We start from the raw sequence: 24,722 nt of genomic DNA on the forward strand, positions 1-24,722 counted from the left end.
TTGTCCTCTGTCACTAGGTGGTGGGGCATTGTGTTTTCAGGTTGTCCGTTCATCTGTCCTTATGAGATTCTCATTCAGCACCATATCTCAAGAACGAGTGGTTGAATGTTTGTATGATTTGTATGGAATCGTAATTGTAATCAGCGTTGAACTTAGTTTGGTATTGATCCAAAAAGGGTCAAGGTCACAGCAAGGTCAAATGTCTGAAATAGTTTTTCTGCAGTAGCTTCTTTCCTGTTTGAAGTATATTTTAAGGGTATTTGAGGCATACAAATTAGTAGACGGACTAGACATGTTGGCAGCGGAGGCATCCACGTCGACACTGTTGGTTTCAAGTTCTACTTGTTTTCTTCGAGAATACAGACTTTCCCTGGCATTTGACAAAATTCTGTTTTAAAATTAGATTACAAGTGATGGCTGGTCAAAATATTGAATGGGTGGGCTAAAAAAAACCTGCACTACCTATCAGTAACTCTGGGTTGAGTCTTACTGTAGGCGTTAAATTTATTGTGCATTATTTTTTTTTTAAGTCAGGTGTTTCTGTAATCGTGCTGTGGCTCTTCTGAATCGTCAGCATATTAAAGTCAGCTCTTTCGTTCAAACCACACAAAGCATAGAGTTCTGAATTCTGGCCCTTTGTTTAATCTGTGTATTGATCGGACAATGTTTGCCTCATCTATTTACTTTTAGTTTCTCCAAAGGCATTTTGACAGTCATTGATCTGCATGTATTTACTTTGTTTATATTTATTACAGCTTGTATTTCACAAGCACCTCCTCAATCACAGCTGATGACGTGTTATAGATGTGTCAGTGAAGTGGGCTTGAATAAATGAACCCCTGTGCAAGTGTTTCATCTCAGCCTCTGCTTCATACCATCCTGTGTATTTTTCTTATGAACACTGGCTACTCCAAGAGTAAACCAAACATGTCTTTAATGATCATCTACAAGCATAAAAGTTGTTTAAATTAGAGTTTTCAGCAAACTGTTTCTTCACATTTTCTCAATCAAATGCACACCTGGAACTCCAAGGGTTAAGAAAGTGTTTTTACCTTTCAAATATCAGGATCTCTGATCCACAGAAAAAGCCTCTTTGTGTGAACCTCTCTCCACTCTCTTCCCAGCATTCTCTTTTCTCTTTTTTTTGTACAGTATGATGCGAGTAGAGCAGATTGCTGTACTCACTTCTAGTGTGTGATGAAGGGTCACTCTGTTCCTGATGTTGTCAGGATGAGAGCAGTGTTTTAGTGGTTGGTATTTCAACGCTCCACTCCACAGAAACTTCTTCAAAAATACGCTTAATACACACATACTTGTTTTATTGCAAGCTGTTCACACTAAAAGATTTCATACTTTTAATGTCCATGCAAATTTTCTACTGATGTTACGGAATCCCGCAATCATCAGACAATATGAACTAATTAGCGCCTTTGTGTTTCACAGAGATATTCTATAATGCGTCTTTAAATGATTAGTGCTCTTTATGTTTTCTCGAATGAATTCCCGCAAAATAATGAACAGAATGTGCTTTAGTCAGTGAAAATGATACAGTTAACTTTGTTGGGATTTGGCATGGAAGTAGATACAAGAAAACATACAAGTTTTAAACCATTTCTGTTTTGTTTTTATTTATATTAGGAGCTTATCTGTACTAGTTTCTAGTGAATATTTATAAGGGATTAATTGCTGAGGATAACATACTCATTTTAAAGCAGAATATAAACCACAATATTAAAACCAACATAAAAATCCGAATCAAATGTAAAGGTAAGTCAAAGATTTTTAATTATCATTTTTATTTTTTATTATTTATTATACCTCTTTTTAAAAATCTTTGTCTTTGACCGATATCATTTTAAATATCACTAATGCTTTTGCTAATTGAGCTTGTGTGTTTTGTTTAAGTTTTTCAGGCTACTAAAAAGAAAAGACTATAAAAGATTTTCATGAATAACAGCTAAGTTGCCCGTGAGTTGACACAGGGAACGTGAGTGAGATGGAAAAGGAGTAAAATCATTTTCCACTGTAAAACAACAAGTCAAATAAAATATACTTCACTTAAATGTTTCTGATCTGAGCAATGTCTCAAGGTAGCGCTGCTATTGCTGACATGCTTTTAGGGCTAAATAATTTCCCTTTGTGGTTCCTGCAACATCTGATTGATGAAACAAAATAATATTTAGTAAGTAATATAATTTACTGCATAATTTCCCATTAGCCCTTCACACTGAGCAAAGGCTGATCATGCCTGGAACCTCAAAATACAATTTCCACCACATTCCTTATTTCAGTGCTGTATTATTTTGTGCTTTGTTGATTTTTAATTGTGATGGTAATTGCTAAGAGAAGCATGAAAGTGCTTTGCTTATTGACTGAATGCTTCTGTGAATCGTAATAGATTAGCACTAAGAATATTTGAAACTCATGAGCAAGTCTATTCTTTATTTTAATTCCTGATGAAGGTTTAATGTTCAAAGCTGAGAATTAAAACAGCATTTTGATACGTAACTGATGCATGACGTTTGACCTCTTTATTATTTGTCTGGAATCCGCAGGAACGTTCTTCCCATAAAAAAAATCACATATAAGTTTAATACATTCTGTAAGTTTAATTGAGAAACCTTACAAAAGAAAAAAAAAAGAGTTATAAATCCTTTTATTTACTTGTGAAGCCTTGTCTGTAGAAAAGTACTCTCCCTGATTTTGTTTGATTTCTCTAAAACAGCTTGTGCAGTCTAAAGGCGAGATCTTGCTTTGATGTGCATCTGTTCTTTTAGTGGTTTCTCTCCCAGTGTGAATGGCTCACAAAAAGCCATGAGAGTCTCTCTTGTGTTGCTAAGACTCTGTTTTAATGCAACGTTTGATGTCTATTCCAATCAGTGCTGAAACAAATTCTCTACCTGTTGTGGCTTCGAAGCTTTACATCAATGCTAGCCTAGCGCTTTGCTACGTTGCGCTCCTTCTCAACAGCTCATGAAGTGAAGGACGAGATATCCCCAGATGAGAATCTGAGATTCTCACGCTCACTTGAAAAAAAAAAATCTATTTGCGTCTTTCAGTTGGCACCCCAGCTTTCATATCAGTGCACAATGAATCGATGGAACCTGGGACACGGTCTGCATTTTTTTAACTTTTTTTTTTTCCTGATGCCAAGGTGATTGATACAAAACCCCATCCCAGAGTGATCCAAGCCTTGTTTCTGAGAGATAATGCAGTATTCAGTATCTGTGTCCCAGTCCTCCTCTGCAAGTTTTAAAAGTGGAAAGAAAGAGGAGTACAGTTCAGGGTGATGGTTCAGCCTGATTTCTATTATTAATGGCTGTTGACTGTAGCCCATAGGCAGTTGCCTGTACAGTGAGTCCCTCCTGCCTCCATCTCGGCCTGTTGGACAGTTGAGGCATAGAAAGCACCTTCTCTCTGCAGGCTGATTAGAGCAGAAATGCAGCCATGGAAACCTGAGCAGCAAGGGTGACCACCCCAGAAGACATTATTATTATTATTATTATTATTATTATTTGTAGGGCTAGAAGCAGTCGTTAGTGAGGTTACTAATCTCATATATAGTGAAAACCGAACAACTTGATAAATCTCACTGATGAGCTAATTTGAATAACGGAACAGCTACTGCAGCATCTCTGGGAAATTTGATGGTCCATTTCATCATTGTCCAATGATGAGGACCAAGCTAGTTTATCTAGCTAACACAGAAGCAAACTATTCCCTGCCCCCACAGACCACAACAAGCAATAACATTGGCTTTCTTTAGTCCATTATTAGCTATTATTAGCTAAAGCTATTGTTAGGTATCTTTGGCCTCATTTATCAATCTATTAGTATCTATGTGTGTAAATGTTTGCATAAGCCAAACCGAACGAAAATTTTTCGTCGGGATTACAAATTTTCTTCATACTTGCATGTGTATGATAAGCTCGTTCCCTACACAGTTCATTTGTATGTAGTGATACCACAAAACTCCGTAAATGTTCTTCACAGAGAGCTGGAAGCACGAAAGGAACAATCATGGGAAAGGCAGAAAGGCAGAAGTGCAACTTATTTTGACTCAATATTTAATAATTATATAATAATAATAATAATCAGGCACTAAATATTCTGCCAGCTTGGGGATTTGTTAAGGGTTTACAGCTATACTCAGACACACCTGCCCATCCTCCGTTTATACGGCACCATTTCTTTTTAGTTTTATTTGTCTTTATTTATGGGTTTCTGTTTACTCGCATTCTTCATTTTTCATTTCCTATAATTAATGCCAATAAAGTTCTCGATGATATTCTTTGTTCGTGACCAAGTGAACTAGCATGAAGATGTGTTTTTGATAGAGACTCCAAAGCACTTCCGTCACGCTGAAGCAGTTTAACCTTGAGAGTGTATTCGATATATAAAAGTGCAGTAATCCATGCAAATGATATGATTTGAAATCAGTCAAGTCGAGGTTTACGTTAGTTAATTTTCTTACGTGTAAATTTACCCACACTCAGGAGCGTGAGTAGGCTCTGAATGTTTTTCCGAAATTACAGGATTTTCACGAATACCAGATTTCTTGTGTAAACACTCATATGAATGAATTACAATAAATCCGTTTGTATCTAGCTTGATAAATGAGGTCCCTTGAAGCCTAATGTAGCCTAATTTTATGTTATGACTTTTTTTGTTGCTTGTTCAATGATACAGAGATGTTGCTTAGCTGTGTGACTTTTATGTCCAATGGGGATTAGTTTTTTTTTTTTTTTTTTTTACCACATCCTAGATTTCCACCCCAATAAACTCTATAAATACCTTTTGATAAAGTTGTAATCTTCTTCTTCTTCTTCTTCTTCTTCTTCTTATTATTATTACGTTAAATTATGAGCATGTTAAATAAAAGTATCATCAAACCAGTTGTTAATTTTTAAATGTAACACTATCATTTTTTTGCTGGCAGCTTGTTAGGAAGCCTACATGTCATGATATATACATATTGGGGATTGTTGAAATGTCCTGAAATATCATATGATATGATATTTTAGTTATATCCCCCGCTCCTACACCTAAATAATGTAATTGAGTATAATCTTGCCACCCCGTTATAGAAGGTTTGACTACACCCCTGCCCTGTCTGCAGAAGACAATCCGTATTCAGAGCCTGTCCCATTTCTAGACCTTTTCACTTATAGAAATATGTCCTTGACTCATCGTATGCATTATTCCTGCTGATGGTGTTGAGGCGTAGACACATATTCCCCAGGGCTTTTTTCCAGTGCTTGAAGAGGTGCGGCTAAATACAACATTTTAGTCTGAGATTCCCGAGAGACTAATTTTGCTCTGCGCTTTGTGTCTTACATCATCACTGTATATTCTCCACTTGGATTCTATCTATTCTTTATAGCCTGTTCCAGGGTGTCTATTAATGTATGCAAATAGAATGCAGCGTTCCAAAGTAAAATAAAGGCACTGCGATGAAGAAAAGGATCCCGGCCCCTCTGCACTAAAAGCATTACGAGCAAAGCAGCCTTCATTTGCATGATTAAGCTTTGCCGCATGTTTGTGTGCATTTTAGCAGTTTTTCTTTTTACCTCGCATCCGGTGCAAAGCCGCATATCAGTTGAATGCACGCTACACCTGTGTATTCTGCTGAATTCATTATCTGAGTGCATTGATTTGTGGTCGCCACATGAATTGGTCATAGTGGCCGTAAACCACACAGAGGTTTAGCTGAAAGAGAGAAAGTAGAGTTTATATGTACAGTATATGATGAGACTGCATCAATATGAATAATGCTGGCTGTTGGTTGAGGGTTCACACAGAGTTTAGCCTCGCATAAACAGACCTGCAATGATGACGCATCCTAAAAACACGCCTATAAAAGAAACTCAATCACGTTCCTCTTGCAAAATAATAGTCTTCTCCTCCACCTCCTGGAAGTGCCGGTCAGTGTAGTGAGTCAGAGTGGCCAGTTCAAGGCCTTTATGAGGTGAGTTATACGAGTTCCTCGGTGCCTTGAGCACTGAACTACAGTAGATAAGTCAAATGGAAACACTTTGGAATGGGAAGGGCTGGAAAAGTCATCTACCATGGCTGTAAGGGCCACTTGATCCCTGGGGCAAAGTATACTGTTAAAGTACAATAGTGAAAAACACTCCACAACCCAGAATTGACCCTGAATGAAGAGTAGGGAGGTTGCGGATGTGCATAAATCATTCTGTTTACTTCATAACGAATAAGGTTCTGTCTAGAGGGTTTATTTCGAGGAAGTATGGCCTGGTAAAACTGCGACGACAGAGGAGTTGTGAATAATGATCAGACTGTAGGTATCCCTTCACCTGTTTTTATGCGCATTTTAAATTTTCACAAGAAACTCTAAATGGCAACATTATAAACAAACAAACAAATAAATAAATAAATTAATGACTAAATATGTGAAAAAATTAATAAAGATGGAAAAAATAAAAGAAAAATCATTGAAAAGGGAAAGATGCAATAAAAAGTCAATAAAAAAAATTAAAAGCACTTGTTTTATTTATTTATTTTTTATAAAAAGGCAGGTAACAATAAAAACTTATAAACTTATAGCAGACTTAGAGCATTGTAGTGAGATACATTCTGAGAAGTATAATTATTATCATTCTTTAAGTGAAAGGTTATTGTCCATTAGTATCAGAGATGGCCTCTGGCATCTGTGTTTTTAAACTGTGATGTTTCTGGGTTATATAACAATTGTTATTTCCTGTCCACAGCCCCGTTCCAAGTGTGTTATAATTCTTTATTATAACCTACATACACACTCATAACTTCAGGCGAAGCTGAAATACTCATAACCCGGCTGTTTGTGGTAGAAGTGGAGATTTTGTTTAAGGGCAACTCCTCAACAAGGGGCAAAGTCTATAACTCCTGCAGTGCTCATACGCCCCAGTATCGTATGGAAATAATGAAACACTGCAATCCATCAGTCAACGGAGACTAGAGTATGATCAGAGAGAGAAAGGAAACAGAAAATCTCCATAAAGCAGGAAGAAGCCCCTTTAGAATGAATCACCTGTCAAGGTTTCTCAAAAGTTGCTTTTATGCAAACGTGTACACACTTGCCTGGGAACGGTTTATTGCAAGAGTGCATTATAAATGCATAGAATGGGAACAGGCAATCATCAGGACGTATCATCGTAGCCTACAAATGCAGGCAAATACTCAAGGAAATGAGAAATATTTGAATTTATTTGTTCCAGTCGGAGCGATGGTGATATTTTGTCAGCATTCTCTTATGATAATAGATAATAGGAACATTGGTGGTGGATTTTTTATTTTTTTTTGGTCTCGCTCTTTAACAAACATGTAACTCTTACCATCTCTAAATATTTTGCTCAATATTTGTGTATATGTATTTACATATGCATATAAAGTACTTATAAGTATATACTTATAGTAAGTAAGTGTAGTGCTTAAAAGTATAGTAATAAGTATAGTAGTAATGCACCACAGCATTGTTTAATTTTCCATTTTGATTGGTCCGATGGTATTGATTAATTATCTATAACAGCAGCCTTGAGAGAAGTTCTAGCTGTAATTTAAATCACAGGGACTTGTATTGCAGATGCTTCACATAATCTAAAGCTTATAATAAACAGATTTTTAAAGCAGATTATTTTCAACAAAGAAACCGTGCTGATATGGTGACGTTTTCTGTCAGGAGATGTTTATGTAACATTTATGGAAAGAGCCTCCAGTGTCAGCACTTTGTAACAGTCAGTACGTTTTCCAGCAAGCGAGAGTCTTCAGGACAGAGGACACGATTTATTGGGAAAATGACAAGATCTGGGTTTTTTTTTTGTCTTATTACTTTCACGAAGGAGAAAAAAGGAGACTGGGTGGGGAATGATGTTTATAGTTGCTTAAATGTAAGTGATAACAGGATAACTGGTTAAAAAGGGCAGTGTGTCATTCATTGTTGTTGCTCTTTTGGCTGCTCCCGTTAGGGGTCGCCACAGCGGATCATTGGTCTGCATGTCTGATTTGGCACAGGTTTTATGCTGGATGCCCTTCCTGATGCAACTCTCCCATTTTATCCAGGCTTGGGATCGGTGAGAGCGTGGGATCCTTAGCCACTAGACCACCAGGGACGCAATATGTCATTCATTAATAGATTAAATATTGTAATCAATGGCAAACCACTGTGGTTTAAGAGGAATAATGCTGCATTTGACTAGAGGTCCCCTCAACTTGGAATTCCTACTCGAGAAGGTTCGAGTTCCTCTGACATCAGCAAGGGATGAGTATTTGCTTTAGCTGAGTCAACACGTAATTCCGAGCTCCAACCTCCCACTTCCGAAGTAATTCGAATACAGCATAAAACACTTCAGGATGTGCTATTATGGGAAAATAATCCATTTATTCTTTATTTTCCCAAGTTATTTTATTTCTCCAAGTTTTTATTCTTTACTTATCAGCTATAACCCTCTGAAGAATTCTGTACAATGTGTGAATGCACTGCGCATTGTAAGTAGCAGTGTTTTGTACAGTTGAATGCCACAAACGAACTCGTCCAGCTCAGCTCAGGGTAGCTATGATGTTTTATTTATAATAAAATGTCGTGGGATTTTATCCTTCTTGAGTAAGCGTTCATGCCAGTGATAATGGCGCTGCTTTCACTTTTATGAATTCACCCACGGCCCTGTCCAGTGCCTGCACACACACACTAATTGGTGTGTTGCAGCTCCAGCAGTCCGGTGCCTCATGCATTTTTCATAGAAAGCAACGGGCACATTACGGCCACATTGTGCAAGGCTGGTCCAGTCCGGCTGGTGTGGTGAGAGACAATATTTCACAGAGTTACAGCCTCATTAAGGTCCACGCCAGCATCTAGAACACACACGCACAGTTGAAAAAGTGCTTCTTTAAGCATGGCTGATGCTATCCCTATAGCATAAATGATTATTTCAGAAGGCATTGCTCTGTTTTCATTACCTGGTATAAATTTTATTGTGTTTTTGACAGTCTGTGGACTCAGTGTTTCCAGCATGCAACTTCAGCAAGATGATATATACTGTATGTACTTCTGACACTAGAAAGTGGGAATGGGTTTGCTTATGGAGTGGAGTTGAACTGTACATTTATATTGTACATTTATATGAACTCACTCACATTTTTTTTTCTCTTTGTGAGATATTTACATTGACATAATTATTACTAGGGATGCATCAACACGACTCGGTACTGATACCAAAAATAAATGAAGTTGCAAGCAGTAATTAAGGGGGCCAGGCACTTTTTGGTGCCACTTGTTAGCAACGGAAGAAGACCAGGAAAACGTTATTGGGACCATCAGCACACATTTCCAAGATGATAAAAGACTAAATTTGAAAGCAAAACATGAAGCCGTTGCTGAGATTTTGCTTCACTTCCTGTTTTCAGTACCCTCCCAAGCTGCAAATAAACTCAAATCTTGGTTGTTAACTTTAGGTCATGTTGCGAAACATGGTGTGCCCTCACTTCCTGTTTGGTGACTTAGCCGTCAAATTCGTTTGTGCATTTTGGAGAAAACACCCCTGCATATCAACTAAGAAACAAGTTTTATTTGAGTTGGCCTTACGATGCTGTGATCCAAATTTCCTGATGATTGGACAACATTTGTAGGTGAAAAAAATGAGTTTTTGTTAACACTCGGAATGGCTGATTGCTGTTTGCCAAATCACAAATTTGTTACATTGAGAACACTCGGCACCTTACAGGAATGAAGAGAAAGGAGAATTATGATTTGATGATTTTGATGATCCGAGCAACAAGTTTTGTCTCGCAATGATGTCATCCAAATTTGGTGATGTTTGGACAAAATATGAAGAAGAAGAACATGATATGTGATATTTACAGTCTGCGTAGATTTGATTTCTGTCAATAATTCTGAAATACATCCAGATTCCTGGCATTACATGTCGTGTGTATGTGAGTAAATGAGCATGGGTTTGGATAGATACACGATACAAGTATCCACATTGATGTGTCCCTTATTTATTATTGTTACTGTGGCTAATTAATTCATTCATGCCATGGCTACACCTAAACCCCCAGCACAAATCTAGTACTTTGTGTCTTTTAAGTTCAAATAACACCTGTGTTTTTTGCTTTTGGTTTTTTTTTTTTGTAAAGTAAGATTTCTTTGTGAGGTGATTTGACACTATATTTTGTACCTCCCCCAACACCCTGCCCCACCCCCACACACAGACACGTATACACACACACTCGCGCACACATACACACTCCATCCCACAGAAGTGCACTTGAAAGTCCCACAGTATGGTGCTTAAAAGGGAGATGCTTTCCTGCCTGTATTTCACTCATCTTTCCCAGTGGCACATTTCAATTATCCATATTTAACAGGATTTAATATTTGAATGCACAAATGCCTATTTGATGTGGGGAAGTCAAATTAATGAGTCACGACATTATCAATCTTTTAATAGGCCTTAAAGTGAGATTTATGGTTGTTTCGGCTTTAGACGAATCACGCTGTTGGATGTGTCACGCTCTTGTTATGTATGAATGCTATTAATATTTTTCCAGAGCAGCACAATTCCAGTCTAGCAATTATTTGTGCACTTTGTCTTTCCTAAAAATGTCTTGTTTACGAAGATAGAAAGAGGTGACTGGAGTGGTGTTTTTTTTTTTTTTCTCCAGACTATTTCTGACAGGCTGCTTTTGGCTTGTGAATTGATATGTAATATGGTGAGAGCACATCAAATATTGGCAGTGGTTTTATTCATAAGAACGGTGATTATGCAATGAGAAAAGCTCAGCCTTTTACCCTCTCTCTCACTCTCTGTTTATCTTTTTCTCCACTCCTGCTCCCTCTCCCTCTCTCTCTCTCGCTCTCTCTCCATTTACCCAACCACTAGAGAAGAAATCGTCCCTGTAATGTCTCACTAAATAATGCAAACACTCTTCCTGTTCCACATCTATTCCATATACGAGACTCAGACAAGCAGGCCTGGGTGTGGAAGTTTTGTAAAAATCTTGTGCGTACTTTGACTAGCCATCACCATATTTTTATTAATCATACCTCCACTCCCACTGGCAAGACCATAGTTATTCAGTCACACAAGTCTCTCGGCTTTCCAGAGGTCTCCGCCAGCCACCGATGTCAACTTAGCGAGGTTTACAAGCACTAAACATGTATGCCTCTGGCAAGTCGGCCTGGTTACATCACTTTTCCGCCCACCTTAAGCCACCCTGAGGAACGAAGCAGAAAGACCTGTGTTATTTCTCTGTTGGATCAATGCTTAACTTCTCTTATTCTCCTGTCATCACTCCTATGATTCTATTAAGTGCTCGTATTCTGGCTGCCTCTGCAAAGCTAGCAATGACTGACATGCCAAGACATCATGATGCAAAGGAGGAGAGGGGCCAGAACAGATATGAGTGCAGTATAAGAATAGACACAACAAAAGAATCATAATTGATTTTCTATCTGCACCACCGTTTCATTAACGGACCAGATTTTAGGACAGTCGGACTCATTTAAATAGCCTCTATTGTCCTATTGTGAAGACAAACGACATTGCTGTTTGCAGAGCATGCTAATATTTCAACACAGTTCAGTGCACAAGCTAATGCATTCCTATCAGTGTGTAACAGGCTTCTGGATCCGCCTGATACCAAAAACCTGGTGCCATTTAGCCCTTGTAACTCTTAATAACTTTTTTTAAACATTGAATCTAAAAAACATCCATTTAAATCTTACAACAATCTTATTTTTATGACTTGTTTTTCTTGAAATGGCTGTATTTTTCTCTTAAATGAGTAACAGAACAGAATTAGCAAATACACAAAATGTAGTGAACAGGCTTCCATGCTAATGGCATGAGGGCATTGAGGACATTGTAATTATTTACTTAAAATTATTTTTTAACTAATAATTTGCTTTCAGTCTTTACAGTGGGTAACGGGAATGTGCATTCAAAGTGACCACATTAGTGAAAATCACAATATCATTGAAAATAAAGGGGAAAATAATAATGAATCATAATTTTAGGATATTTGGATGATTCCAAATATTCCTATGGGTGAATTTGTTCAGGTTAACAGGATTGAGTAAATGTTGTGGGACTAAAATGTAAATTTGCATAACCTATAATGGAAAGGAATTTTGAAGCATTAGATGTTAAATGGATTCACACACTAATGCCTAAGTAAGACTTCTGAAGCATTTTAATTATGATATTTCAAGGTGGAATGTAGTACTAGTAGACTGAAAAAGGCAAAAATGCAGTTTTCTAAGTGCTTTCTAAGGAGAGGTTTTACATTATTTATTTGAAATATGCATATATTAATATGCAGATATTATAAATGTTGTATCAGAATGTCACAAATGGCACCCCAACCTCAGAATCACCCAATGACTTTATCTGTGATATCCAGTTTTGTAAGAACTAACCTTTCATTTTGCCTGGCTTATGTTTTGAAATATTTCTATAAGAAATGCATGCAGATGTTTGCTTTTTGTTTTGCAGATGTCATCCACACTGTTGGCCCCATTGCTAGAGGAAACGTGGGCCTGGTCCAAAGAGAAGATCTCGCATCCTGCTACAAGAGCTCCCTAAAGCTGGTGAAGGACTATAGTTTGCGCTCTGTGGTGAGTACTGTAAAAAAATAAATAAATAAATAAATAAATAAAATTTCGGCTTCATAATGTTGCCTCTGTCTTAGACTCTGACCCATCCCTGAGCAGACGATCAAGAGGGCGTAAATAACTGTTTGGGTGGTGATTAGTGACATTAGTAAGTTACAGTGTGTGATAATGTGTGAGCAGCAGTGTAACATGCCTCAGTGAAGAGGTTGGCAGCTATTGTGCACCTGGAGTAAAGACAATAATTCTGATAAGTTTCATAGGAAAAACCTGCCGACCAGATTAATAAAAGTCAATTTGCCCCCCCCCCCCCTTCATATATTAACATCTAGTTTTGCCTTTTTTTTTTATAAGCACGTTTGTAGGTTTGTATTCAGTGTATTTCTTATGAACAGTTGCAGAAGCAGGGAAACAGAATATTGAATGAATGAAGAAAATAATCCACCTGTAAGTTGAGACCTTCTGAATTCATTTCTTATACATTGCTGAAGACATTAGAAGCTTTGTTCTCACTGAATGGATTTTAAGCACTATGATGCTTGGTCTAAAAAAAAAAAAAAAAGTAGAAAAAAGAAGGAAAAAAAAAGGTCTTGAACCAGCCTTGTTGTTGGCAGCCGCTGCATGTTGCTTTCTGCAGTCATTATTTTATGACACACTTTATCTTCTCAAGAGGTTTCTTTTTTTAAGCTTTTTAAAATTAATACACTTCAGCAACAGGACAATAAAACATACTGCGCTACTCTCATTTATTCTGAGACCCTGGAGTGGCCTACTAGATTAATGAACTTTTCCATGACAAAAATTCTACTACTACAAGTTGTCACTTAAATACATGATTCTTCATCTAGTCACATTGAAGTAACAGTGTTTAATAATTAAAAGAGTAGAAGTGCATGCAGTTCCTTGCATAAGTATCCCCCCCTGTAGTGTTACAACCTGCAACTGAAATGGACTTAACTGTGATTTTTACCATTGCTTTATTTCTAGATTTTTTTTGCTGTCTCTCTGATATGCCTATTGGAAATCTCCAGGCAGGATTTCATATGGCTTTTTTTCAGCAAAAGGTTATGGTTGTCCTGTAAACAGCTACTTCTCACTGAGCTGCGTGGACTAGTCACTGAATTTTGGTGGATGGCGTCCTTTAGGTTGTGGTTGTAACATGTTCTTTCCATTTTTAAAAAAAATGGTTTTAATGGTGCTCTGCGGTATGTGAGGACTTTTCCAGAACTTTGCTCTGGACGTTCCTTGGTCTTTGTGATGCTGTTTGTTTAAGGCATGCTCTCTCTCTGGTCTTTCAGGAACAGATTGATTCATGTTGAGATCATGTGACAGTTGTACACTACCGAGACCTATACTGTACTTGTACATGACTTCTGATGGCAACTTGTTGCATTAGAGGGGGAGAATACTTTTTCAAGCATGAATTTTGTTACTTACATTAATTTTGTGTAAATTCATGACAGAATCCCTGTTAAATCCATTTCACTTCCAGGTTTTAACACTATAAAATGTGGAAAAGTTCATGGGCAGTGAATACTTAAGCAAAGCAGTGTATATCTGCAGGTCACCAATATAAGTTTAACAGTAATAGGTGTAATGAAGAGCAGAAGCTATGTTTATAAGCAATAAACTCGGGTCATTTTTCAGCTCGGTGGGCTTCCAGACGGTCGAGCCCCGATGCCTTAATGAATCTGGCGGCAGACCAGAGTGTTTGGCCCGGGAAGAAGCAGCGTCAGAAGCCACGCTGCTCCAGCTGCTGGCCCTGTCTTCACCATCTGCTCCACATAACTTATGAATCTGCTTTAATCCATGGAGGCCACAGCCTGAGAGAACATTCCAAAATCCCAATACTGGTTCCCTGAGACCCAGCACCAGCGCACATCATTGACTATTTCTAGCAATTAGCAATGATGAGGCCACCTCAGATGGACAGATCACTAACTCGCTTGAATAAGTGCAGTTTCATCATGAGGATGAGTGAAACGACTTCATCATTGTCCACTCATGTCTGCTCAGCCCCCTACCAGTATTGAAAGAGCGAGTTCATTTGCAAGCCCAAATTGCTGCTTCAGTAGCCGTGACTAAATCCTGATTAGCAGGTGTAGTTAACTCGCTGTTGTCAGACAGACCACACAGGAATGACAGGCAGACCTGACATGTACGCTAACTTCTCAAACCCTCCAAATTCCTCCTAGCTCTCATTAAATGGAATCGGAGAGACTCAGGAAAGGGGCCACATACCCAACTCCTGTTTTTCTTCCTCCATCCAGCGCCGCCTCCAGTTCCCTGCTCTTCTGCAGCCGCATTCCTGCACATTTATTTCATTTTCCATTTTCATTTATTTATTTAGTAATTCACATATTGATGAGAAACAGGGCTGCGCTTTCACGGAGAGGGCAGGTCTGCTTTGGTGGGATGTGTTTGGACAGCTGCTCCTGATTGAAAGAGCCCCTGTGGATCACTGGACATTGTCCGATGAGCTCTGTTCCTCTGCACTGTACCTCCTGTTTAAAAAAATCTATTTATTTTCATCTAATACGCATATGCTGTGAAATTCCCCAATTGCTGTCCCATTCAGCCTTACTGCTGAGCTTCTTTCATTACCCCTGTGGTGTTCTTTGGCCCAGGAGCAGCTAGCTGTGGAAGATGTTAGGATAGCCGGATAGCGGATTAGCACTAAGCTTATTGGAAAGTGCAGAACGGAGGAGGCTCCTTATCAATGGGGCATGCTTAAAAGGAGAATGCAGAGGGTTAGGGGAGGTGGATTTGGTTTCAGAGCGAGCAGAGATACAACAGCGCCTATAGTGGAGATTTCTGAGCATTACGATGGGATTTAATTCAAAACAAAAGCACTACCTGAAAAATAAACTTGAGCAACAAAAGACGGGGGGTGGGCTAGTTGCATAATCCCATGGCTCCAGAGTCCAAAGCTTTCCCCCTCAGGCAGTGAGAGTTTGGAACACATGCTGTAGTCCATGTGTACAGCACGGATAAATTCCTCTTGATTATCTCAAGAGATAGGGGCTTATTTTCAGACAGTTTCAGAATCTTGAGGGTATTAGGTGTTGAAATGCAGATTTGGGTGCAAATATGTCAATCCCTTTTGTATAAAGGGCTTCTATTCTTTCATTCTGTGGTTGAAACTCATTGGTCACTTTTTTTCCTTTTCTCTTTTTTCTTTTTTATTTAATGTGCTTATCTTCATGGGCATTTAGCTAAATCATTCCACAGGGAATTTCTCAAATGTATTTAACTAATGCATTCCCCAGGGTTTTACTTCTAATTTATTGCAGCTAAATGCTACTTTTTCTGGGAATGGGAATTATCTGTTATGGATAAAAGGGAGGGAAGCGTTCATGCAAGAAGTAGGTGTACTCATGCAGATGGGGATGAGTAATGTTATGTGAAGGGGGATACCATATCCTACATTAGTTTAGCTCATCACTTGTGCCTGCTCAGCCTGAAACGTTGGCTAGGAAGCCGGATGAAGGATGGGCTTCATCTAGAAAAATGATGAGCTCCCTGAGCCAAGAAACAAGGCATTTAACCTCCCAACTGTAGTTCAGCACTTTTTAGAGAGCCGGGAAGAGACAGCTGACGTCCTCTCTTTGTCTCTGTCCAGTCTGGGCATTTGCCCATTGTACTATATTAAGAATGAGAAAAGATCATGAAGTGAGAGGTTAAATTTTGTCTCTAGTGTGGATTGCGTATCATTATTGATTTTGTGCTGTTTTCTTAAATGTTCGTTCTTCCCCATACATATATTTTCATAGTCGCACATCTGCATATTTATAGGGAACTTAAAAAAAAACTGTTTATTCAGTGCAATCCAACCCAGCCACTCATCCCTCTCTCTCGCAGAAATCCCTCGATACATGCACACACTCATTCCCATGTGCGTATTTTCTCTCCGGCCAAGTGGGCAGCGTGTCACCGTCCCCCACAAGGCTCACTTGGTAATCAGCAGCGAGAAGCACGTTCCAGAACATCAGCTTGGGGAATAGTGGAGACCACAGCCAAGCTCTAGTGGGTTTGCCATGTGTCCACCGAGCTGTAGAATGCTCTTCAAAAAACTGTGCCTCCAGGGCCTCTGGCTCGCTAAGAAAATATAATAAATTTCCAAACACAATAGCTTTTTGTTTGGGTGAGATATCAACGGTACATGTTCACACATATAGGAATATCCTAGAAGAAATGTCATTGGTGGTTTTGGCTTTAAAGGGGCCCAGATTGAAACTGAATTGTGACAATTGTACCATTTGGATTTGGGGAGAAACTGCCCTATCCTATTGTCAGTATTTGTTGGCACCAGAACATGTTAAGTGGTCCCATTTCAGTTTAGTGGATGGCGCTCATATTATATTATAGTTTATTGAGAAACCATGTCAGGAAAGTTCATACTTTCTGTTTCTTGGCTGAAAGGAATTACCTTCTTTGTAGATGATTACAATAAGTGAGTACCTAATCTCTTAAGGAATAAGAGTTTTATTGTGGAGAGATGATGCTAACTTGGCATTCACACATTAAGAACAACTGAAGGTGTTGACTTCATGGAGTTTTGACTCCCAGTGTGCCCATTTGTAATGGAGGATCAAGCAGAAAGAATGCCCCAAAGATATCAAGCACTGGTGTGCGGGTACAAGTCGCCTGTCTTACTTTTACTCAGGCATGCATTTGGAACCGGTCAGTTCAGTTCAGTCCAGTCCACTCCACTCCCTAGGGTCCCTAATGTTGCAGTTTAAGGACGTTGAGGGAGATGGAGACCTTGCATGACTTCAGGGATGACTTGAAGGGGAAATAGTGGAGCTGGATCAGTTTCCTGTCTATATTAATCAGCCTGTTTTTATTCCCCCTACAAAACCTTAATATAATCCATTCTGAGTCAGGACACAGCCATCTGGAAGCCATTCAACTGTCTGTGGTGATTTTTCTCCCCAACACCCCCCACCCCATTCTTGAAGCTCAAAACATGTCCTCTCTTCTGACTGTTAAAGAAAAAATTCCATGTTTATCCAAAGCATCAACTAATTTGTGTGATTTAATTTTCTTACTATTCGTTCCTGATATGAATTATAACGTGGAAAACAGAAAAACAAAAAGAGAAAAAGCTTTCCAAAGCTGCTATTTTTTTTATCTGGAACGTTTTATTTTACAGTACACTGTATACCTAATATTTAACAGAAAAGTGCTCAGTACATGGCATTAATATCTGATAGATATTTTGGACATTGGATATTCAAGTACAATTAAGTGAAAATTGATTGATAGGTACAGCATTACTTGGTATGTAGTAACTAATTTGGAAAAAAGTTACATGGCATAGCTAAATGCTCAGAAACATATTCTGACATAATCAATCAGTACATATGAATGTTGTATGAATGTTGAATACAGTGTAAAGCTGTGCTTTGTAACAGAGTAATATGCGATATTTTCTGTTTCCTTTATGCTGTTTTTGCAGTGCATGAGCTCTGTGTCAGAGTTCTTTTTCTTCTCTTTCACAACTACCTTGCCAATTAAAAAAAAAGAAAAAAAAACCCATTAGTTCTACCTTCTAGTTAGAGAACACAGTCTAGTCTGGAAATATTGAGACTTTTGTGGAATGAAGACCGTGTTTCAAATATAGGTTAGTCATTTTATTCAAATCAGTCAGACAAGATACAGCTCACACTGAGCTGGGTGAATATAAAGGCCAACGCTGGATATGCCAAATTGTTCAGATAATTTAGGCTTGTGTGTAAAGTCAGAAGCAGTTCTTGGTTGGTTGGAGCCTCATACAAACTGACAGTCTGCTAGGAACAGGTACTCAAGTACGTGCAAGTGGCGTTAATGATCTTCAGTGCTAACACACCGAATGCCTAAATGAGCATTTATAGATGTTTATACTTCATTTATAGATAAATTCAATACCAAAAAATGGAACTATAGAGTCAAAGCACCCCTCACCAAATTACATATTTTGTTGATTTTTGAAGTGCAAAGAAGTAAACACAATATCTGCAACTATCTAAAAAAAAAAAAAATTCTGCACATCTTAATGCGCAGTTATTTTATAAATAAAACAGTGGTTACTGTGGCAAGGGCAAAACAGATACCCTGTTAAGTTAGGACTTAGTAGCACTCCCTCAAGGCTTGCATATGCTTTTTGTAGCCAGCTTGGAATCTTTCTATTCTTGTTTTAGAAATTTACAACCACTTGTCCTTGCACAATGTTTGTGGTTCGGAGATATTCTTGGGCCATCTTGAATGCACAGCATGTTTTAAGATTCTCACAGATTTTCAATGATGTTCATCTCAGGGGACTGTGAGGGTCATTCCAAAACCTTCAGCTTGCATTTCTTGAAGTAGCTCATGGTGGATTTTGAAGTATTTTGCATCATTGTCCTGTTGTAGAAGCTTTTCAGCTTTAGTTTCTTGAGTGACTGGGTCACATTTGCTCCTACAATTTTCTGATGTTTGCTGGAATCCATGTTTCAATCTACCTGTGTGTTCTTTCCTGTGCCACTGCCTGCCACACACCCCCAAAGAATAATAGATCCATCCCCATGCTTAACAGTTGGCAATGTGTTCTTTTTCATCAAATACTGCTCATTTTTCTCCTACCTCCTTACATACCTTTGGTGGTTGTGGCCAGAGAGTTCCATTTGTAGTTCATCAGTCCACAGCTCTTGTTTTCAAAATGCCTCTGGCTTATATAGATATTGTTTTGCATACATCAGACATACATTTTTGTGATGAGGTCTTAAGCACGGTTTACGTCTGATGACTTTTCCATGCAGATCATGTTTGTGCAAACAATGGTGAATGGTGCATCAATGGTGTGTCAGATTAACTTTCCTAATCCCTAGTGTCATATGGGAATTTTGTGTTTTCTTTCCGGCCAGCATACAGACAGTCCTATCTGAGAATTTTCTTGGTCTTCTTGGCCTTGCTTTGTCTTCCACAGATACCAGATCCCAGATCAGTGGAAATTGTGATCTAGAAGTGCTATGATATTTTTTGTAGTCTTCCCCTGCTCTGTAGGCATCAGTTAGCTTCATTTCAGATCCTCAGTCAGCTGCTTAGAGGAGCCCATGGTTCCTGAGTGTTAGCACAATGTTTGAAGAGTCAGAGGACTTATTTGCTCTGATGACAATTCCTAATGACAATTCTTCACCTGAATAACAAGTACCAAGGACTCAAATAAGGCCTAACAAGTTAATTAAGTTCTAAGACATGCCATAATTTGCACATGCCATAATTGCTATTTTATTGGGTTTTTTTTCTGGGTTTTTTTTTTCATCAAATATAAAGTATCTATACATTGACATTTGCAGAAAATGTTATTTCCATACATTTATTGGTTCTGCTGCAGTGTTTTTTCGAATGCTCGATTTTGTCCACCAAACTGCTTTGACCACAGTCCATCAGTTGATGACACTTTGGCATTTTGTGTCACTGCGCCTTCAGCAATTTGCAAGTTTTGTGAATCATTTTTTGAATAACAGAGTCTGCTAAATGACTAAATGTGCATTTTAGGACCATGGTCCTAATGGTTACCATGGCACTGGAGGTGGATACGTACAGCCTACACAGGCTGCACAGATGACAAACAGTCATCAGAGTCAGAGATTGGAGTGCTGGAATTTTTTGTTCTAGGTCAGAGCTTGACTATGAGCTAGTTATCTATGGCTTTGAAAATATGCAGGGACACAGAGACACTTAGAAAACTGAGAAAAATACAGTACAGTGCGAGAGAGTGCTTTGAAAATGTTCATTTTATCTGTTGAGTACTCAAGCTGTTCAAATGATTAAAATTCACATCCTTGCTGGCTGCTTTGGCTTTCATAATGGAATTGGATCATATGATTTTCCTCAGAAGGCTGCGTAGTTGACATCATATGCATCACTGGTGGCCATGTTTTCTTTTATTACATCATAACTCAGAAATGATTGTTTTCTAACCTTGAAAGCCTTTAATGCTCTGCAGGCTTTAAACATCTAAACTGGAATGTTGCTTTTATATTACACATGTAAAGAGAACGTACCTCTTTACTGGTGGGGGAGACTTCACATGCTGCAATATTGTGTAATGATGTAGGTGCAGTATTCCTCATTATTACCATATTCCTGCTGTTTTAAAGGTAGTATACCATGTGAAAGAGGTAAATAGTGCTGTCTGGCCTTCAGGCTGAGTCAGATGAAGTAAACAGGAATTACAATGCAATAACAGTCATATGATTTTCATTTTTCAAGCTGTAGTCATGGAGTTTATTGTTAGGTGTCAGAGTGTCTTCCTGCCTGACATTTGGTTATACAGAAGGGTGAGATGACACCTGAGCAGTTTTTCAGGAAACTGTCAGAGAATCTGGGGAGATGTCATTCTAATTGAAATGTAACCATCACCTAAATGTCATGTCAATATGTGTGTGGCATGCTGGGAAAACTCTTCAGGTATCTCTGTGGCTGAATTCTGAATTCAAGCTGTGTTTTGGCTAAAATAAGGTTTTTCTGCCAATAATACACTTTTGACACGTCAAACAGAAACATATTTACCATAAACCATGAATATATTTGATTTTTTTTTGTTTTGAGATGTAAATGGGAAAAAAAATGAATTATTTTTGTTTTTTTTATTATCATTATTCTTGATGTACATTAAAATAGGAAATAGGTTTCAAGTCTAGAAATGAAAAAAAAATCATGATTCTTTTTTTTTTTTTTTTTTAACAAAAGAGGTATTTTTCTTACTTAAATCCAATTAAATTCCCAGTGGTATTATTAAATAACAGAAAGAAACATTGCAAGCATATTTATTTATGTTAAATTTTTAAATATTGGAATAATTTATTATTTGCCATATTTATCTGTCACTGACCATTTAAGTCCAAACAAACACTAAGTAAAACACACTGTAGCTTGTATACTTAGCTAGCTCAGATCATTAACTAATTTGTTTTTAATATACATGAATTTATTTATTTTTTTTAAGCAATAGCCTTCTGAGGGGGATTTTTGAGGCAGCTCCTGTGTGTGTGTCTGTGTGTGTGTGTGTGTGGAGGGGGGGTGATGACATCAGAGAGCAGTGATTGGTTAAAACCAGATGTTAATCAAGGAATAAGTTCTTCTCAAAGAATCCACTCAGTTTCACCAAAATGTTGCTGTATAAAGTTTAGCAACTTAACCACCCTCACTCACCATCAGTGTTTCTGAATGTCAGTTTATAGAGTGATGAATTAATGCACATTTATGTGCTTAATAGAATCTGCAACAACCGTTTTCTGCAGCCTTTTGTGCCCCTTTCACTCATAAATTATCATCAGTGTGTGCTAGTAGCACCAAATTCAATTACAGAACGGATGAACGGCGCTCCTTGCAATTGGTTTTGTATGTGTAGCTCACGGAGCTGTGAAGTAAAATGTGCAATAAAAAGCTAACCATAATGAGGTGGTCACTGTGAGATGTAGTTTCTCCAGTTTGGTAATTGCGAATTAGTGAACTGATACATGGTTTTTCCTCTTGTTGCCGAGTTCTTGTGTAAATACAGCGGATATGCTCATTATTTTCTGAACAAGTTGTTTTTCTACTTGTGTGTACTGTGTTTCTGTGTGATTTTGTTTGGGTGTGTATGTAGGATGGGATTCTTCTGGCCATTTTGTCATAAATAAAGACAACTATACATGTGTGAAAGGTTAATTACTTTAAAAAGGTCATGTCATCACTTAGATTTGTCATTTCTATTTATCTGATCAGGAACATGAGCAACACTTTTAATTCCAATTAAGGCTTTGGTCCGTGTTAACAAGAAACAGATCTGGGCAGTTTTGTAGGATTGTAAATGTAGGACAGGATGCATGTTTGCATTGCTTGACATTTAAATTTGACTATTTATTACTCAGGAGTTTAGTTCAGTGTGGAAATGTTGCGCTGTATGGCAAGAAAAGGCATTTCTCAGAAGCTCCTGGGGTGTAATCACGGCTGATTAGGGATGAAGAGAGACGGAATAACTTGCGTGGGGTGTCTTGGAGACAATTCGGCACTGATTACAATCCTCAGGATGCCGTCTGCCGTCCACAAGCAAATATCCACATCTGAGTAAACTTTTTTTTTTTTTAAACTTGTGGTGGACAATAGCTTAAGAAGTGCCTGGAAGAAGAAAAATAAAACTTTGTAATCAAAGAAGAATTCACCAAGTTTACAGAATTCATTAATCTTTCATGTGCCGCCTCAGCGCTTGAGCCACTTGGCTCTTTGGCAAATGGGTTCTCCACTGCGGAACTACGGATCGTTTGGTGAATTTCAATGCTGCGTATCCATTGGTGGACGTACCTGAGGACAGTAGAGCTTTTCCACAACTGGCGAGATGAAGTCAGGAGAAATTGTTGATTAAACTGATGCCAGTCCTTGTGGTAGAGAATTCCAGCAACGAGCATGTATTAATTAAACATTAATAAGGCTCTCCCAATGACACGACAGAAACAGGACATGTGTGTAACGTTATTCTTTGTGCCTGAGGAATAAAACACGATGATGCATCAAGGTGTTGGTGTGATGTGCTGAAGTTTTCCCAAGAATAGCATGCCCTGTGTGTTTTACTTCTCTTATACCACAGCAGTTTGCCAGCCTTTTTGTAAAATTAATGAATGATACATTTTATGCGTTTATAGTTTAGTGTTTAATGGTGTGGAATATAAATGAAACGAGTTAGTTGCTGTTATCACTTACGTGACAGCCGCTATAAACATGCCATTCCCTCATCAGCATCTCTTTTTTCCCCTTTTTTTGAAGTTAAAAGCAGTTTTCACGTTAACAGCTTCACCTCTGACTGTTACAAAGCACTGACACTGGAGCCTCCTTCTAAAAACTCTCCCCACAGAAACTTCACCATATTAATGATAATGTGGTTAAAATAATTAATTAATTAATTTTACTCTAATCCATTCAAAACCAACAGTGCTATGGTATAAATGTATGGAAAATTTTTAAAAGATTATATAGTTTAGACAAAATGGTTTTTATATTTTTTAGGGAATTAGATTTAGGTTTAATGTTAATATTTCAGAGCCTGGGTCATTTTTATTCTTAGCTTTCATGATCTGTTAGCAATGACACTCAGTGTACTATTCACAACATCATGTTCAGTTATTTATGAGCCCCTATGTGTGTAGGCTGCGAGTACATAAGAAATAGGGGTTAAAACTTACAACTTATAGGCCATATCACAGCACCCAAGGGTAAAAATGTTAAATGTAAATAAATGTCTCCTAATAAAATAAAAAACTTCACCACATAAACGATTATGCTATATATCAATTACGTATAACCCATAAGTCAAAATGGTCTAAACAACTAAATGGGATAATGATTGAAAATTAGTGACCGTTCATTCCTTTTAGGTGTTATTTATTTACTTACCTTCATTGATTTATTTATTGATTGTTTAAATATGATAAATATATCTGAATTCTCGTTAAGCTAAGACTGTGCTGTATGCACTGTATGCTTTTGGCTAGCTAAATTCACAGAGTGGAGTTCTCAGGTTGAAATTACTTCATTATAAATTCTACTGTATATTATAATAGTTGTTTTTTTAGTGAGTTCTGTTTTATTTTTTAATTAGAGAAGTCCGTTCTTATTTTAATGATAAAGAATCTTCTCGACAATGTTCCACGTCTCAGAACCAAACAGAGTTAACACCCATTTCAGGCGAGTGATGTTCGAAGCTCAAGCACTGAAACCTGCCGTTGGCCTTTTTTTTCGAAAGGGCAAATCTGACTCTCGTCTGTGAAAAGCACAAAAGGAGATCTAATGATGAAAAGGACAATCTAAAAATCTCTGACGCGAGCCTTTCCAGAACTCAATCTTCTCTCAGGTATTGTGGCCGACGTTGCTGTTGATTGCAGTCGGAGGAGTGTGAGCAAGGAGCACGGATGAGCGCCTTGCCCCCGGTGATTCTTTAGACAGATTGCTTTGCAGTGGTGATGGCGAGATTGTCGGGATGAGCTCTTGTTTACATCATTATAGTTAATTATTAGGCAGAAGCACTCCGGAGGGGAGTGGATGCCACCGGAGCTGGACAAAAAGTGTTCCTGCACACACGAACAAATATTTCATTATGGATGTCAGCCTCTCAGCG

General features: G+C 38.1%; 1 protein-coding gene across 5 annotated transcripts in view; it reads left to right on the forward strand.

Annotated features, from left to right (window-relative positions):
• The window catches only part of macrod2 (mono-ADP ribosylhydrolase 2), a 549,845-nt gene that overhangs the window by 353,603 nt on the left and 171,520 nt on the right, over positions 1 to 24,722 (forward strand). For all 5 annotated transcript variants that reach the window (XM_053233012.1, XM_034302907.2, XM_034302906.2 and 2 more), the window contains exon 6: positions 12,492 to 12,613. In XM_053233012.1, coding sequence (XP_053088987.1) covers positions 12,492 to 12,613 — 122 coding nt within the window. The remainder of the gene's footprint in view (positions 1 to 12,491; positions 12,614 to 24,722) is intronic.

This window comes from Pangasianodon hypophthalmus, chromosome 3 (genome assembly GCF_027358585.1).
Source record: "Pangasianodon hypophthalmus isolate fPanHyp1 chromosome 3, fPanHyp1.pri, whole genome shotgun sequence".
Taxonomy (NCBI): Eukaryota; Metazoa; Chordata; class Actinopteri; order Siluriformes; family Pangasiidae; genus Pangasianodon; species Pangasianodon hypophthalmus.